The following is a 17,148-nucleotide window of genomic DNA, read 5'->3' as shown; positions in this document are numbered from 1 at the left end:
ACGCGGTGGCCAGCGGAGCCAATATGGCGCCTGGCCACGTGACCCGGGGCAGTCGGATTTCCGGCCGACGGGGGCGGAAGCCGAGGAAGACGCAGTCTCAGTCGTCGACGTTAGTCGCTGCCCTCGCCGCTAACGGTAATGACTCTTAGGTAGCCTTCGCGTTCCCGACCCCATAGCGGCCCGCCCTCACTCTGGGGCGTGGCTCGGGCCTGAAGGACAGCGGCGGCGCCGCGGAGAGACGCCCGGCGGCCGGCCCCCGGGGACGGGGCCCTTTCCGGCCGCCGCATTCGCACCTGACAGGGCGGCCCCTCCCTCTTCCCGGCGCGCGCGCGGGGCCGCGGCCACGAGAAAGGGGCGGAGCTCGGCCTGGCGCCCCGGGCGCGCGCCGCCACGGCTGGGCACCGGGACGCTCACCGGCGCCCGGCTTCCCTGTGTCCTCCCCTTCCCCTTTTACTTGCTCTTTCTTTCTTCACATTATGTGTTAACATTTACTGTATACCAGTCACCGGCTAAGTCGCGGGGACAAAGCAAAAAAAACAAAAAAAAAAACACGCCCCACCCTGTCACCGTGGGACTCGCAGTCTGAGGGAGAAAGTCTGAGGGGGAATCTCTGAAATGCTTATAAGATTACAGCTTTGAGAAGTGCTAGGGAGACCTGTGTTCTCCGAGAGCTAATAACACCAGAGGAGACCTGACTCAACCTGGGATTTAGGGAGGTCCCCCCGGGGGAGCCTCAGGGGCTGGAGGCTGAGGAGGCCGCCGGGGTCGCTGTGCTGAGCCCGGGGGCAGAGCCCTCCTGGGAGGGAAATGCACCCACAAGGCCATGGAACCGAAATCCTATGTGTTTGCTTCCGAGCGCGTGGCTGAATACCCCTTGGCTCATCCAAGAAGAGCCACGCCCCTGGACACTTTTTATGAGCGGAGCGGCAGGTGTTGGAAGAAACATACTCGCCTTTGGTTTTCTGGTGTGATTCCCCTTGAAACTAAAATGTACCGGGAAAGGCACACAAGCCCCCCTTGCTTTGCAGTTACTAACGCTGACCATTTTCGTTTTCTTCCAGTTCTGTTATGCGTGGCTAAAGTCATGGTGAAATGCTGCTCCGCGATCGGATGTGCTTCTCGCTGTTTGCCAAATTCCAAGTTAAAAGGACTGACTTTTCACGTGTGAGAGTTTCCTGTAGTTAAGCCAAGTGCTTTCAAAAGGAAAAAAAAAAATTACACAAAAAAACAAAAAACAGTTTTACTTAAATCTTAAGTTTTGAACTTCAGTTCCCAAGTTCTTTTTAAATAACCTTTTTTACTTACATTTGAAGTGACGATGATACCTTTGCACTTATAATTTAGTTTAGAGATTAAAGATGCCTGCCATGGTATCCTGCTGGTTAACAAAAATATCATCAAAGCCATGTGTGCTAGCATTATGTTGCATTTTAGCATGCCTTCAAAGAAAGTCCGTGTTGTTTACCTGTAGTTTACAATGTGAATGAAGGATCTTTGCCTAAATATATTCTGTCCTTGGATGCAGAAAAACCTTCAGTTGTGGATCTTACCATAAAGTATTAAATATCCTTTGAAATTTCTTTATAACGTGAGAAAAATTTAAATGAGGACCAGACCATATTATGAAAATCTATTATTAAACGTAGAAAAATAATATTATTGAAACCAAGAGTATAGCGAGTAAAAAATTATTTTTAAACAGAGGTAGAAACACGATGAAGTCTTGATCAGTTTCTGCGTAATATTTCCCAAGCCAGTAATGCGATGCCTAGTTAAGAAATTAATTTAGTCAATCCTTAATTCAAGTATAATATCAATAGTGTTTAATTTTAAAATACTTTTTTTATTTTTTCTAGATTCCCCACAGATGAAAATGTAAAGAGAAAATGGGTATTAGCGATGAAAAGACTTGATGTGAATGCTGCAGGCATTTGGGAGCCTAAAAAAGGAGATGTGTTGTGTTCAAGGCACTTTAAGAAGACAGATTTTGACAGAAGTGCTCCAAATATTAAACTGAAACCTGGAGTCGTACCTTCTATCTTTGATTTCCCATCTCACTTACAGGTTTGTTTATGAGTACTGCTTGCCACCATTACTCACTCTTTATGGTACTATTGAAGAAGCTTCACCACACTTGCTTTGAAATCCTCTTAAGTTTTTAAAGATGTAAACTGCTGCTTCAGACTGTGAAATATGTAGTAGGAGTATTTTACCAATAGCCACTCAGAAATATTTATAAAGGTTTGGTGAAATGGACTACCCCTAAGAGTTAGCATAGTTCAAGATTTGTATCTGAAAAATAGAGGAACATAAGAATGGTTTAAGTCAAGTTCCAAGTTGGCAGTTCTGCTCGCTTTGGTTTAGAGCCATATACATGCAAACGTGAAACCTAGGTAGGACTGAAAGGAAAAGGAAAATAAAACAAAACAAAAAAACAAAACAAAACAAAAAACAGGAGAAGGTAAGGAGAGAAGAGGTCTAAAAAAGGAAATTGATTGGGTAAGTAAATTCTAGTTGAATTCTGTTTTTTCTCAGTGATATTAGTGCCATGGGTTGGCTGCCTCATCCTCAACACCTTCCTTGACCTAATATACCTGGAAGTGTATTTGCTTCCATAAACTTTAGACTGACTGATCCAATGTGGAAAGTTCATAGAGAGCCTGTGGGTTCCACAATATAATGAGCCTCCATTGAAAGGTATCTCCCTCCTGACAGCTGGAAACAAGGGAAGTGGTCCAGCAGTGATCTTGGTTCCTTTCTGCAGTTGTTCCTATTGAGGCACCTGAGTTATCAGGTAGAGACTGTCTCCCTTTCTCCCTTATTAGTAAATGTGCAATATCTTGTGCAATTTTCTCTGAAGGGTTTTTATCCTATAGTAAGGCATCATCTATCTGCTCTGTTAAGAGGACCTTAAGAAATATTGGCATAATAAAAAATGAGTTACTTTCAAAAATATTTTCTAATAAAGAAAATTTTATTATAGAAAATTAGATAATAAAGGAAAGAGAAAATAAAAATTAATAATAATTATGTAATCCAGAGATAATACTGTTAACACTCTGATGTGTATCATTCTAGTGGTTTGTATATGTATGTTTATATATAAATTTAACTCTACCTATATAGTCATAAAAATAGAATTATACTGGCCCTGCTGGCATGGTTGAGCATTGACCTATGAACTAGGAGGTCATGGTTCTATTCCTGATCAGGGCACATGCCCGGGTTGTGGGCTCGATCCCCAGTGTGGGACATACAGGAGGCAGCAGATCAATAATTCTCTCATCATATATGTTTCTATCTCCCTCTCACTCTTCCTTCCTCTCTGAAATCAATAAAAATATATTTTAAAAAATAGAATTACACTGTATGTATATCCTCTTTTTATTGGCTTATCTTTTTTTAAATTTTTTTAGTTGATTCGAGAAAGAGAGAGAGAGAGAGAGAGAGAGAGAGAGAGAGAGATCGATGTGAGAGAGAAACATCAATCAGTTGCCTTCTGCCCCAAATAGGGATCAAACCCACAATCCGAGTATGTGCCCTGACTGAGGATCAAACCCCCTCCCCTCACCTTTCAATGTGCAGGATAGCACTCCAACCAACTGAGCCACTTCGGAGGCAGCCTATGGATGTTTCTCTCTCTCCCCCTCCCTCCCAGTCCTGTCTTCCCCCCCTCTTTCCCTCTCTCCCTCTCTCCCTCCTTTCTTCCCTCTCCCTTCCTCTCTCTAAAATCCATTTATTTTTTTTTTTGCACTATAATATTTCATTGTATAAATAAACTAATTGTCCCATTCATCTACGACATTTTTGTTCATGACTTTTGATGCACTTATGTCCATATTTCTGAAGAATGTATGCACACTTCTATTAGAAGTGGAATTGCTGGATTCTATTAATGTGTCTGTTTGGCTTAAGTAGATATTGTCATAATTTTCCAAAGTGGTTTGCCAATTTACAGTCCCACCATCAGCATATTACAGTTCCTAAGGATCTACATCCTTGCTAGTACTTCTTGGTGTGAGCTTTATAGAGCATTTTTAATGACCATATAGCCATTGATTCTATGTATGAACAATAATTTATGTAATTAGTCCTCACTATTGTAGATAAGTCTTTCACTATTTTAAATAGCACTATAATGAACATTATTGTAGCTAAATCTTTGTACATATCTTTATTTCTTTGCACTAAATTCTTAAAAATAAAACTGTTGGATCAAAAATTTTACATATTAAAAAAATTTTTTAAAGAAATCTTTTTATTTTAAATTGATGAAAGAGAGAGAAAAATGGATAGGTTGTCTCTCATATCCATCTCAGTGAGCAAACCCACAACCTGGGTATGTGCCCTGACCTGGAATCAAACAGGACACCTGGTGTAAGATGAGGCTCCAACCAAATGAGCCACACAGGTTAGGGCAACATTTTTTTTGTTGTTGTTTTTTGGTTTTGTTTTTTATTTTTTAATAAATCTTTATTGTTCAGATTATTACAGATGTTCCTATTTTTTTCCTCCATAGCTCCCCTCCACCTGATTCTCCACCATCTGATTCCCCTCCACTTGATTCCCCATGCCCTTACCCCCCCACCACTGTCTTCATCCATAGGTGTAAGATTTGTGTCTAATTTTTCCCCACACCCCATACACCCCCTTTCCCACGAGAACTGTCAGTCCACTCCCTTTCTATGTCCCTGATTCTATTATATTCATAAGTTTATTCTGTCCATCAGATTTTTTATTCACTTGATTTTTAGATTCATTTGTTGATAGGTATGTGTTTGTTGTCATTTTGTTGTTCATAATTTTTATCTTTACCTTTTTATTTTTCTTTCACTTCTTAAAGAATACCCTTCAGCATTTCATTTAATCCTGGTGAACTCCTTAAGCTTTTTCTTGTCTGTGAAGCTCTTTATCTGACCTTCAATTCTAATTGATAGCTTTGCTGGGTACAGTAATCTTGGTTGTAGGTTCTTGCTCTTCATCACTTTGAATATTTTTTGCCACTCCCCTCTGGCCTGCATTGTTTCTGTTGAAAACTCAGCTGACAGTTGTATGGGTGCTCCTTTGTAGGTAACTAACTGTTTTTCTCTTGCTGCTTGTAAGATTCTTTATCTTTTGCCCTTGGCATTTTAATTATGATGTGTCTTAGTGTGGTCCTCTTTGGATTCCCTTTGTTTGAGGTTCTGTGTGCTTCCTGTACTTGTAAATCTATTCCTTTCACCAGGTAGGGAAAGTTTTCTGTCATTATTTCTTCTAATAGGTTTTCAATATTTTGCTCTCTCTCTTCTTCTGACACCCCAGTTATTTGGATGTTGGTACGCTTAAAGTTGTCCCAGAGGCCCAGAGGCTCCTTACACTATCTTCTTTTTGGATTCTTTTTGCTTTTTGCTTTTCTGGTTGGGTGTTTTTTGTTTCCTCATATTTTAGATCTTTGGTTTGATTTTTGGGGTCCTTTGATCTACTGTTGAATTTCTGTATATTCTTTATTTCAGACAGTGTATGCTTAATTTCTGACTGGTCCCTTTTCTTTTCTTTTTTTTTGGCATTCTCATTAAGATCCTTAAAGGTCTCATTAAGTTCCTCAGAGGTTTTTATTTTTTTATTTATTTTTAAAATATATTTTATTGATTTTTTACAGAGAGGAAGAAAGAGAGTTAGAAACATTAATGAGAGAGAATCATCGATCAGCTGCCTCTTGCACACCCCCACTAGGAAAATGCCTGCAACCAAGGTACATGCCCTTGACTGGAATCGAACCTGGGACCTTCCCATCCACAGGCCAACACTCTATCCACTGAGCCAAACCAATTTTGGCGATTTTTCCTCTTTGCTTGGAGATTTTGGAGGTGTCTGACCAGAGCTGTAGTTTGTTAGGTTAAGATGTGATAGGGCAGGCCATTCATATGCAAAAGCCACTGCACAGGGCTTGGGTGGGTTGGTAAATTGTGCGGAGTGGGGTCTCAGGGAATCACTAGGCTAGAATGTGGCAAACAGCGATGGCTGCCAGTCAGCCATCTTTGCATATATGAGTTTCTGTGTCCCTGCATCCTGCACCCCGGCGCAGTAAACAATGATTGCTGGGCAAACCTCTGCAAGAAAGTTACCCTCACTTTCCAACCATGGCAGACAGTCCAGTTTCTCCCTCAGAGGAGTTTGAGTCCCCAGAGTCTCACCAGAAACTGGAATTCAAAGTAATCAGGAGCTCGTGTCTTCCTTCTGGTTGAAAAAAACAGCACACACAGCCGCCAGCCGCCAGCCTGATTTGCGTGATTCACCCGCCTCCCATACCTCAGCTTTTCCACACTTGTGCACATCTCAGTGTTCTTTTCTCTTTCCTTCTAGTTGTAGAACTTCTACTCAGCCAGCTTTCCCGTGGTTCTGGGTGATAGACGTTTTGTCTTTAGTTGTAGTTTTGGTATAGTTGTGTGAGGCAGTACTTACAGGTGTATACCTTATGCCTCCAACTTGGATTTTTTTCTAGGGCCACATTTCAAAGACATGTTTTTGATACCATTCTTCCCAAGGCCTACTGTGGGAAGCCGTGTTCCGTGGGGCCCGAGGGCAAGGATGGAGCATAGGGTAGGGACGCCTACCTGCTCTCCTACAGGGGATTGAGCGCAGGGTAGGGACGCCTACCTGCTCTCCCCTAAGCCTTCAGGGTCAACCAAGGACAGGGCAGACCATAGCCCCATTGTTAGAGAGTGCGCGTGATGCACGACTTATCTGGATGTTCTCAGCTAGGCTGTTCTCAATGATATCTAACCAGACGCTTGCTCTATGTATCTTTTCCAAGAATGTCTTGAGGGGCTGACGGGCGGTCTTGTCCTGGGAAAGGGGCACTTGGAGAAATGCCCAGAAAAGCCTCATAAATGTACGCTTGCAACTAATAAAGTTGCTGCAGTCTCATCATGGACTAGCAGTCCTCCTGAAGTCCCGCTTTCTCTTGTCTTTATTTCTCTTAAAACCTCCTAGCCCTACCTCCAGGACCTGTGATGCCGGCTGGATCCGGTAGCCTACCAAAAAACTTTTATCAATCTCTTCTCCCTACTAACAATGCATAAGCATTACTGCCCAGCTTAACCTTTGGTATTAGTTGTTTTTAACCTTTGCTAAAATTAATACGGTAGGCAAAAATGTCATCTTACAGTTTTAATTCATCTCTGTATATTAGTGAGTTTCTACATTTTTTATGTGTTTATTCACCATTTATATTTCTTGTGTGTGTGTGTGTGTGTGTGTGTGTGTGTGTGTGTGTGTTATATCTTCAGGTCCTCTTCTATTTTCACATTTTAAGGTATATTATAATGTCATACACACACACACACACACACACACACACACACACACACACACAGTAGAGGCCTGGTGCATGAAATTTGTGCACCGGGGAGGTTGGGGTGAGTGTCCCTCAACCCAGCCTGCACCCTCTCCAATCTGGGACCCCTTGAGGGAGGTCTAACTTCCCAGTAGGATCAGGCCCAAACAGGCATTCAGACATCCCTCTCACAATCCAGGACTGTTGGCTCCCAACTGCTCGCCTGCCTGCCTTCCTGATTGCCCCTAACAGCTTCTGCCTGCCAGGCTGATTACCCCCTAACCACTCCCCTGCCAGCCTGATTGATGCCTTACTGCTCCCCTGCCAGCATGTTTGCCTCCAACTTTCCTCCTCTGCAGGCCTGGTCCTCCCCCAACTGCCCTTCCCTTTCTCCTACAATTGAAACTTTGTAGCCTGGAGCGGAGCCAACCCTTCTGCTCTCCCTGGCGGTAGCCATTTCTGTTGGTATTTACTTATCTTCTATAATTGAAACTTTGTAGCCTTAAGCAGAGGCCAGGGCAGGTGGAAAGCTTGGCTTCCTCAATCTCCGGGGACAACTCAAGCCTCCTGCTGTTTCCAGCTGCATGGCAGCAGCCATTTCTGTTCAGATTTATTTATCTTTTATTTATCTATCATTGAAACTTTGTAGCCTTAAGTGGAGGCTTGGGCCAGCAAGGGCAGGTGGAAAGCTTGGCTTCTTCCATTGCTAAGGAAACTCAAGCCTCCCTCCTGCTCTCTGTGGCTGCAGCCATCTTGGTTGGGTTTGTTTGCATATTCACTCCTGATTGGGTGGTGAGCATGTCTGGTGGGTATAGCGAAGGTACGGTCAATTTGCATATTACTCTTTTATTAGATAGGATGTGTGTGTATGTGTGTGTGTGTGTGTGTGTGTGTGTGTGTGTGTGTATTGAGGATATGAAACATTTAACTGCCATCTATGTTGCAATTACTTTTTGTTGTCTTTAATTTTGTTTTTATTTAATTCAGACTTTTTTGTTAAGTAGTCAATTCTATATTTTCTTTTGTATTGTCTGACTTTAGCCTTTCCCACCTTAAGATTATATAAACATTCCCTATATTTTTTATAGTTCCTCATGGTTTTTACCTTTACATAAATTTTTAATACATAGACTTTCATCATGTTTTATTATGTATAAGGATATAACTGTTTTCTTATTTGATTTTGACATTATTTATAGCTTTTCCCCACTTATTTATAATTCAAGTATTTTATTCTAAAGGCTTTTATCTACTAGAATTATTTCTAGATTTTTCTGTCCAGGAAGTATAGCAAACTGGTTTTACTATTATTTCTATGTAAAATTTTTAATACCTGGAGGACATATCTTCTCTCATTATTAATCTTCTTTTTTAGGAAAATTTGTGCTTCTAGATGAACTTTAGAGCAATTTTGGAAAAGTTCCTTTAAAGTAATTTCAGTGGAATTTAAATTTTAGTGACTTTTAAAAGTTGTTTTCATTAAAAGAAATGTTTTAATTTTGCAGAGTTAGGAAGGAATAAAATTTTTAAAAGGACAGAAGTATCTACAATAATTGTTATTAACAATTCTTAACAGGGGAAAAAAGAACAGCTTCATTGTAGGAAAAACTTCACCCTCAAACCCCTTCCAGTCACACACCACAATCACAAGCTTGTTGGTGCTTCCTCGTGTATTGAAGAATTTCAATCCCAGTTCATTTTTGTAAGTAAAATTACTTACTGAGCTGATGTTGATATTTTTAAGATGAATTTTTCCTTTCCATTAGTTTTAAACTTTTCAAGATCTTTTTGAAAAAAACTAGGAGTCTAGATGTTTGAGATTTTTCTTTTTAATCTATAATATCCCAGGGCCATGGTAATACAATAACAAATTAGAGGTAGTTAAGCCTTTGTTTATATATTTAGTTAAGAGAATGCTTTCACAAGGCTATTTCAACCAAGAAAATGCAGTTCCTCCCTTTAGATACTATATTTTTATATGGAAAAATCTAATTTAAAAAATAGTTCTGCCTGTAGGTTTTAAAATGTAATTATACGCATATAGTAGTCAAGCTTGCACTTATTTATACATTTCATTGTCTGTTCATGCTAGAACCAGGCCTGGAATCCAGATCTGTTTTACTATCTTGATTACTATAGCTTTATAATAATTCTTTAAATCAAAGTTGGTAGTCTTCCAACTTTGTTCTTTTTCAAAGTTGTTTTGGTTATTCTGTGTCCTTTGCATTTTCATATGAATTTTAGAATCACTTTGTAAAACATCCACACAAAAAACCAGCTAGAATTTTGACTGGGGTTATGTCAAATCTATAGATTCATTTGGGAAGGATTGCCATCTTTCTTTTTTAAGAATTGCAATCTTAATAAGTATCTTTTACACCGAAACCAGTTTGGCTCAGTGGTAGAGCGTCGGTTTGCGACTGAAAGGTCCCAGGTTCGATTCCAGTCAAGGGCATGTACCTTCGTTGCGAGCACATCCCCAGTAAGGCGTGTGCAAGAGGCAGCTGATCAATGTTTCTCTCTCATCTACGTTTCTAGCTCTCTATCTCTCTCCCTTCCTCTCTGTAAAAAATCAATAAAATATATATTTTTTTTAAATAAGTATCTTTTACATCTTTTAACCCATTAACTCGTTATGTCTTCATATACTGAGGCCTTTCACTTCTCTGTAGTTTTCAGTGGACAGGTCTTTCACTTCATTTTCATAAGTGGTATTGTTTTATTTAATGCTAGTATGTGGAAATACCATTGATTTTTTTTTATATTGATCTATCTGGAAAACTTGCTAAACTCATATTAATTATCAAAGCTTTTTGTAGAAGCTATTAGATTTTCTACATCATGTCATCTGTCATTAAAAATAGTTTTGATTCTTTTCAATATGAATAGCTGATTTCTTTTTCTTGCACTGCCTTGAACTATACCAAATAGAATTACTAAGAACTAATCTCCATGCCTTGCTCCTGATTTTTTTTTTGATTGATTGATTTGAGAGAGAAAGAGAAGAAGGGAGAGAAAGAGAAGCAAAACCATCTTTTTGTTGTTCCACTTATTTATGCACGCATTGGTTGAATCTTATATGCACCCTGCCTGGAGATTGAACCACACCTTGGCATATAGGGATGATGCTCTAACCAACTGAGCTACCTGTTCAGGGCTCCATGCCTTGCTCCTGAGTTTAAGAAGACATTCAGTCTTTCATCATTGAAGACATTAATATGATATTAAATGTGATATTAACTACAGCTTTTTATAAAGCCCTTTATCAGATTGAGGAAGTGACTTTATTCCTAGTTTGCTGAGACTTTTTATCGGAAAAGAATGCTAATTTTGTCAAATGATTTTTTTGTATCGAAAGATTATGTTTTTCTTTTTTTTAGTTTGTTAATATGATTAGTTACATCAATCAATTTTTGAATGTTAAACCATCCTTCCATTCCTGGAATAAACCCTACTTCTTTTTTTAAAATATTTTTTATTGATTTTTTTACAGAGAGGAAGGGAGAGGGATAGAGAATTAGAAACATTGATGAGAGAGAAACATTGATCAGCTGCCTCCTGCACACCCCCTACTGGGGATGTGCCCGCAAACAAGGTACATGCCCTTGACTGGAATTGAACCTGGGATCTTTTCAGACCACAGGCTGACACTCTATCCACTGAGCCAAACCAGTTAGGGCAAATCCTACTTCTTAGTGATGCGTTATTTCTTTCATATATTATTGGATTCGATTTAAAATTTTATGTTTAAATTTTATGTTGTATGTTCAAGAGTGATACTGGCCTGTAATTTCCTTTTGTTTCAATCTTTTTGTCTGGTTTCACTATCAGAATAATGCTGATCTCAAAAGAATGAGTTAAAAAATATTGTCTCTTTTTTATTTTCTGGAAGAATTTGTATAGAATTGGAATTATTTTTTCCATAAATATTTGGTAGAATTGTCCAGCAAAGCTGTCTAGGTCTAAAGTGTTCTTTGTGGAAAAGTCTTTTTGCTAGCTTGTATTTTCCAAGGGATTTGTTCATTTTATCTCAGTTGTCATGCTTATTAAAATTGTTCATAAGATTTCCTATTATCCTCTTAATATCTATAAAATCTATAGTAATATCATCTCATTTCTGATCATTTGTTTCTGTTCAATTTTATTGCTTATCAGCCTGACTAGACAGTTATCACTTTAATTGATCATGTCAAAACTTTGTGTCTTGGGCCTTGTATTGATTTTTTTTAGATAGGAGTCATTCCACTCTCTTATTTCATTTTGGCTGAAAGCAAAAGTTTTCTTCACTAATTTCAATATTAAATAAAAGTTATTCAAAAATTTTTATAGTGCCTTTATAAATGTCAGTGTTATCTTTCATATTTTCAAATGAAAAAGGTATACCCAGCAAACATAAGCATAATCATATTAAATATTAAAATAACTTAAATTATCTCTTTAATAATCCAAGGCCTGAGTCCTCTTTAAACGCATAACAACCAGCCTGAGGGCCTGCTTCAGTCAGGGCTCCTTTCCTGACTTCCTTTATAAAGTCAACTGTTCATCAAACTAAAGTAACTCTGTTACCAATTTAACAATGTAAGTTTTTTTATTGTTAAAACAAACTTAGGGAATGAAAGCCTTATAGCCATTGTGGGTTTCAGTGTTTATAAGCAGTTACCCACTTTGAATGAGAAGTGCATCCCATCCATAGCATTTTGCTCTCTTCTTGTCTGCATAGCCTTTGACAAAAGAGGCTCTAGGCACCTAAAATATTACTTAATCCCTTATCCTCCTCTTATGTTCACCATCTTACTAACACCAACTTACAATCACCAACTTATTAAAGGTCTCTCTAAGCACAGTAACTGGAGAAACAGCTGAGGCCTAGTTATAAGCTTTTGGCTAATTATTTGTCTGTTCATTTAACTTGGTATTTATGTTTTTAGGAGCACAGCTACAGTGTAATGGACAGTCCAAAGAAACTTAAGTATAAATTAGATCATGTGATCAGCGAGCTAGAGGATACCAAGAAAAGTCTGCAGAATGTTTTAGACCGAGAAAAGCGTTTCCAAAAATCATTGGGGAAGACAATCAGGGAATTAAAGGATGACTGTCTCATCAGCCAAGAAACAGCAAATAGACTGGAAGCTTTTTGTTGGGAATATTATCAGGAGAGCATAGAATGAGACTGTATTTCATGAAATAATTTCACGTTATGTTTAACCTAAAATTGACATTGGTACAACTTTTTAGAAAATAATTCTTATTTACCATTATTAAATACTGTCTATCATTTAGAGTGTTCTTTGGGTCCTCTTCAGCATTAATAAGCATTATAGTTGTTATCCAAAGACCATTTTTTAAGACATGCAGAAATTTGTGTTAGTTCTCATGTTTTGGTGTGACTTGTAACAATTACGTTTTTATATATCTAAACTAGTGCCAGGTCATTAGTGTAAGTCCATGGTCGGCAAACCGGCTCGTGAGCCACATGCGGCTCTTTGGCCCCTTGAGTGTGGCTCTTCCACAAAACACCATGGCCTGGGCGAGTCTGTTTTGAAGAAGTGGTGTTAGAAGAAGTTTAAGTTTAAAAAATTTGGCTCTCAAAAGAAATTTCAATCGTTGTACTGTTGATATTTGGCTCTGTTGACTAAAGAGTTTGCCAACCACTAGTGTAAATTAAAAGATCGAGAAAATTCTCCAGACTAAGGAAATGATATCAAATCAGCCATGTTAAGCTATGGTAGTAGGAACTGAACACTTCTTCAGCAGCAGCAGATTTTTTACTTCAAAGGAATACTTTTACTATTATTTATGTAGGTACTCTTTATGGTAAATATGTTCAATTATACTTTAAAATGTATCTTACTATAAAGCAGAATTTATTTATAACACATGTTGACTTTGGATCTAGTCCAAGGTGTTTTGTTATCAGTAATACCAAAAGATCTTTTCACAAGACATCCCATGGTACTGGCTCTAAGAACAGCATATGGTACAAAACTTTAGGCTTTTAAAGTTGTCCAGAGACAAGTTAAGAAGACTCCTGGACAAGGTCTTAGTTTTTAAATAGAGTACATTGTTCTTCCTCACTACTTTTATGTAAACCTGTGTAGTTTTAAAAAATTTTAGAAATTTTCATAAATCTGATTTTTCTAATAGCTAGTTACTCTGACAATTCCGAACATTCTGGGTTTTTTTTACTGTCATTTCATCACAAAGGTATATCTTCAAAATCTGAATGCCAGTACTTTCAGTTTAATGCTGCTTTATATTTTACAGAAAGTAATATTGCTGACACTTTCAAAAGTATAAAATATAGAAGAAACTATTTTAAAAGAATGATGTGTCTCTTCCAGTGGTATTAGGAATTGGAAAAAGGGTTATAATATTTTCCTCTAATTAGAAGAATAGATTACCATTCAAGAGCTTTTATATAGAGAAATCGGTAAGAAAAACATCAGCTTTATAAGTAGTTTCTGAGTACACAGATAACTCTTAGCTATTTTCTGATTGATCCAAGTGTCAGAAATTTTGGTTTTCTCTCAGTTTCTTAGTAAAAGCAACTGAAATTAAGAAACATAAAAACTATGGATTAGAATGCAATGTACTAACCCAAAGTCAAATTCTACTTTGAAGCATATGTACATATATGAATCTCATTAAGGCATCTATGTTATAGTATTTAGAATTTGAGTGTCAATTATTTCAATGTGTTAACTAGAAATGAACTACATTTGTGCTAAAATGTTCATTATAATTTTGTTTGTGATATATTAATATCATTAAGGATATCGTCACTTGAATTTTTTTATATTTAAGAATTCTCCGTTTTAATGCATGTTATATTTTTATATAGGACTCCAAACCTTCTGTCTGAATGGGATTTTTACCCACATTTGACGGATCAGCATTATGCTAAGAAATTTCTGAGGTCATATATTTTTACTACCTTAAAAAAAACTCATTAGTTACCCATTATTTATGTTATTTAATTTTGAATTCATGATGGACACTTAAGTGGGAAGTTTGGGAATGACTTCTGTGACAAATATGGAGATTTTTCTCTCTCATCCTATTTTTTCAAATAAAGTCACTGGGCAGTGGAGAAAAGTAAAAGGATAGATCCAAAACAGTGTGTCCAAACTCTAGCTCTCTACAGGCTGCTTAAAATAAATCAAGCCCGGGAGACCTTACAAAAGCCAAGTCCCAGTTTCTGCCTCTATCAGTTAACCAGTTACTCTTTTACTACTTGTGTTCAGAGTGAATTCAGTCCTTGTGCTCTTTTTCATTGGTCTTCGTATCACTGAGCGAGAGATAACTGTGGGGAAATATTGGTATCATCAATGAATTGGAGTACCCATTTGCTCTTTATTTTTATGGAGATGTGATTACCAATAGAAATATGACATAACAAAGGCCCTCTCCACCTGCCACCCCAAACATATGTTTGACTACAGTATATACCTCAGTTCACAGTTCCCAGAGAACAGTTCTTAGCCTGGGGAAGAGCTGTTCTATGCGGAGCAAAATCAGTCATCTCCCATCCAGAGGTTCCTCCAGGAACCAAGGCCAGCCAAGGGTTTCCCTTCGTTTTAAGGCTCAGCGTGGCCTCTGGATTCTGGAACAAACCAATACATCAGTTCAACCTCAGCCCCAAATCGGGTGTGAAGGACATGACAAGGCGTTTTTCTCCATATAAAGTTTAAATCTTTAGACTTTGGTTGCTAAAGATAATCATAATTATAACATAGTCTTTAAATGGAGGACAGATGAAATGTATTAAAATTTGTATACTTAGTTTCCATGAAAAAATAAGATTGTTACAGAAATAACAGGGTTGAAGAATCCATTATATACTTGAAAAAATATTTTCTTCAGTAACATGCTCTATGTGGTTTTTATACATTTAGTTATTCAATAAAATGAAGCAAAAAAAATCAAGAGTTTGCCTTAATGTTTTCCACATTTTCTCCACCAATAACTCGAATATAAGTCTACTAGGTTAGATGACCCAAGTGGCAGGCCTGCTTCCACTACAATATGGATCTGCTCTGGGCCTCACTCAAATCTGGCAGCCTTTCATGTCATCCAATGTAGAGCAGAGAGCAGTATTCTTAGGTGTGAAATATGCTGCCTTCAGACCTCAAAGAGGCCTATTAAGCACTGTGCTTCCACCTTCATAGTGAGATACAAGTTGCACTAATATGTCTTATACTTCAGTGGGGATGTCCTAGCATGCCCCTCCCCCAAATTTTACTGATGTAGGCTCCTAATGCTTTTCTCCTCACTGTTCTGTTGGATGACATACATGCTCAGTAGATTTCATACCACAACATCTGAAAATGTAAGTGTTTGAGTCTGATTCAGTCTCATTTAGTTAATATTTATCTTAGGCACATAAAGAAGTTATAAACTAACATTATTACATGTACAATATTAACCCCATGATTGGCAAACTGCGGCTCACAAGCCACATGCGGTTCTTTGGCCCCTTGAGTGTGGCTCTTCCACAAAATACCATGGCCTGGGTGAGTCTATTTTGAAGAAGTGGCATTAGAAGAAGTTTAAGTTTAAAAAATTTGGCCCTCAAAAGAAATTTCAATTGTTGTACTGTTGATATTTGGCTCTGCTGACTAATGAGTTTGCCGACCACTGTACTAACCTATTACATGTAATGCTTTCAAAGCTCCATACATTATTGTGTGGGATACAAAGAGGATAAGATGAGGTGTTCATAACCTATAGGGATATACAAATATGTACCTAACACAAATACAGAGAAGTAGGCAATTGTCAGAACTGTGTCAATTAGAGAAGGCAGACTATGAAACTAACAGTACCTCAAAGTTCCAAAATGGAACATTAGTGTGTCAGGGTGCATTTTTAAAGTTCTGTCCTGGGTCCTGGATTCTATTAGCACTCTCCTTGGATGTGACAATAAAAGACCAAACTACCCAGAGACCTAGGTTCCAATCTCAAACCTGCCACTTTATTACATACAATCTGCACCCTCTCGCAATCCAGGACCCCTTGAAAGATGTTGGACTGCCAGTTTCAGCCTGATCCTCACAGGCTGTCCAACATCCCCCAAGGAATATGGTAGTGCATGAGTGGCAGCCAGGGAAGAGCCTGAGCCCTGGCCAGGCGCCCTGCAGCTATGCTTGCCACCGCAACCCAGTAGTGCTGCCTCAGAGGCCAGAGGGGCTGGAGCCAAACAGCTGCGCTCATGGGTCAGCTGAGCGGCGCTTCCACTGTGAGAGCGCATTGACCACCAGGGGGCAGCTCCTGAGTTACCATCTGTCCCCTGATGGTCGGTGTCCGTCATAGTGACCAATCAGTTTACTGGTCATTTGGTCACTTGGGCTTTTATATATAGATGGGACCTGGGTCAAGTTAGTGACTACATAATCTGGAATAGTGCTATTAAATTGCTCTCCTGTGAACTTTTTTACTGGTCCAGAATGAAATAAGATGTTTGTTCCAGAATGTAAATCAGCACACTATTTTATTGTCCACATTTACAAAGTGGACAATACTTCCTTACCCACTTGTGAGAATTGTATTTAATTGTGTGTAAAACAGACCATACCATGAGCCCTCCATATATTACTTTCCTTTCTTTAAACCCCATGCCAGAGTTAACAGGAAGAAGGGCAAAAAGCAAGATGGGGAAATGAGTTTGACAGGAAATGATAGTAGCCCAGGAGGCTATTTGGGCCTTGAATTGCCATCTCTCCTTGTAGCAGCTCAAAAGCAGGGAAGGAACATTCCCCCATTGAAAGAGACTATTTTATTTATTTGCCATCCTTCTCTCCATTCTGCCCCCTCTACCCCGAAAAGCCATTTAA

General features: G+C 38.6%; 1 protein-coding gene across 2 annotated transcripts; it reads left to right on the top strand.

Annotated features, from left to right (window-relative positions):
• Positions 1-23: 23 nt before the first annotated feature.
• On the top strand, positions 24-15,227 carry THAP6 (THAP domain containing 6). Of its 2 annotated transcripts, XM_045571674.1 has the most exons (6): positions 24-135; positions 1,062-1,164; positions 1,857-2,064; positions 8,892-9,017; positions 12,244-12,752; positions 12,971-15,227. In XM_045571674.1, the coding sequence occupies exons 1-5, from the start codon at positions 24-26 to the stop codon at positions 12,481-12,483; spliced, it is 789 nt and encodes a 262-aa protein (XP_045427630.1). In that variant the 3' UTR covers positions 12,484-12,752; positions 12,971-15,227. The 2 variants fall into 2 exon arrangements, with proteins under 2 accessions (XP_045427630.1, XP_045427631.1); XM_045571675.1 differs by lacking the exons at positions 8,892-9,017; positions 12,971-15,227 and having other exon boundaries at positions 12,244-12,594.
• The last annotated feature ends 1,921 nt before the right edge of the window (positions 15,228-17,148 follow it).

Source organism: Pipistrellus kuhlii, unplaced genomic scaffold (assembly GCF_014108245.1).
Source record: "Pipistrellus kuhlii isolate mPipKuh1 unplaced genomic scaffold, mPipKuh1.p scaffold_m20_p_1, whole genome shotgun sequence".
Taxonomy (NCBI): Eukaryota; Metazoa; Chordata; class Mammalia; order Chiroptera; family Vespertilionidae; genus Pipistrellus; species Pipistrellus kuhlii.
Note: the sequence above shows the minus strand (reverse complement) of the source record. Positions and strands in the feature narration are given on the sequence as shown.

Excerpts from the sequence above, each read along its gene's own strand:
- THAP6 (XM_045571674.1), top strand. The coding sequence starts at position 24 with ATGGCGCCTGGCCACGTGACCCGGGGCAGTCGGATTTCCGGCCGACGG. Across the intron at positions 1,165-1,856 it reads AAAGGACTGACTTTTCACGT|ATTCCCCACAGATGAAAATG; the intron begins GTGAGAGTTTCC and ends TATTTTTTCTAG. Across the intron at positions 2,065-8,891 it reads ATTTCCCATCTCACTTACAG|GGGAAAAAAGAACAGCTTCA; the intron begins GTTTGTTTATGA and ends AATTCTTAACAG.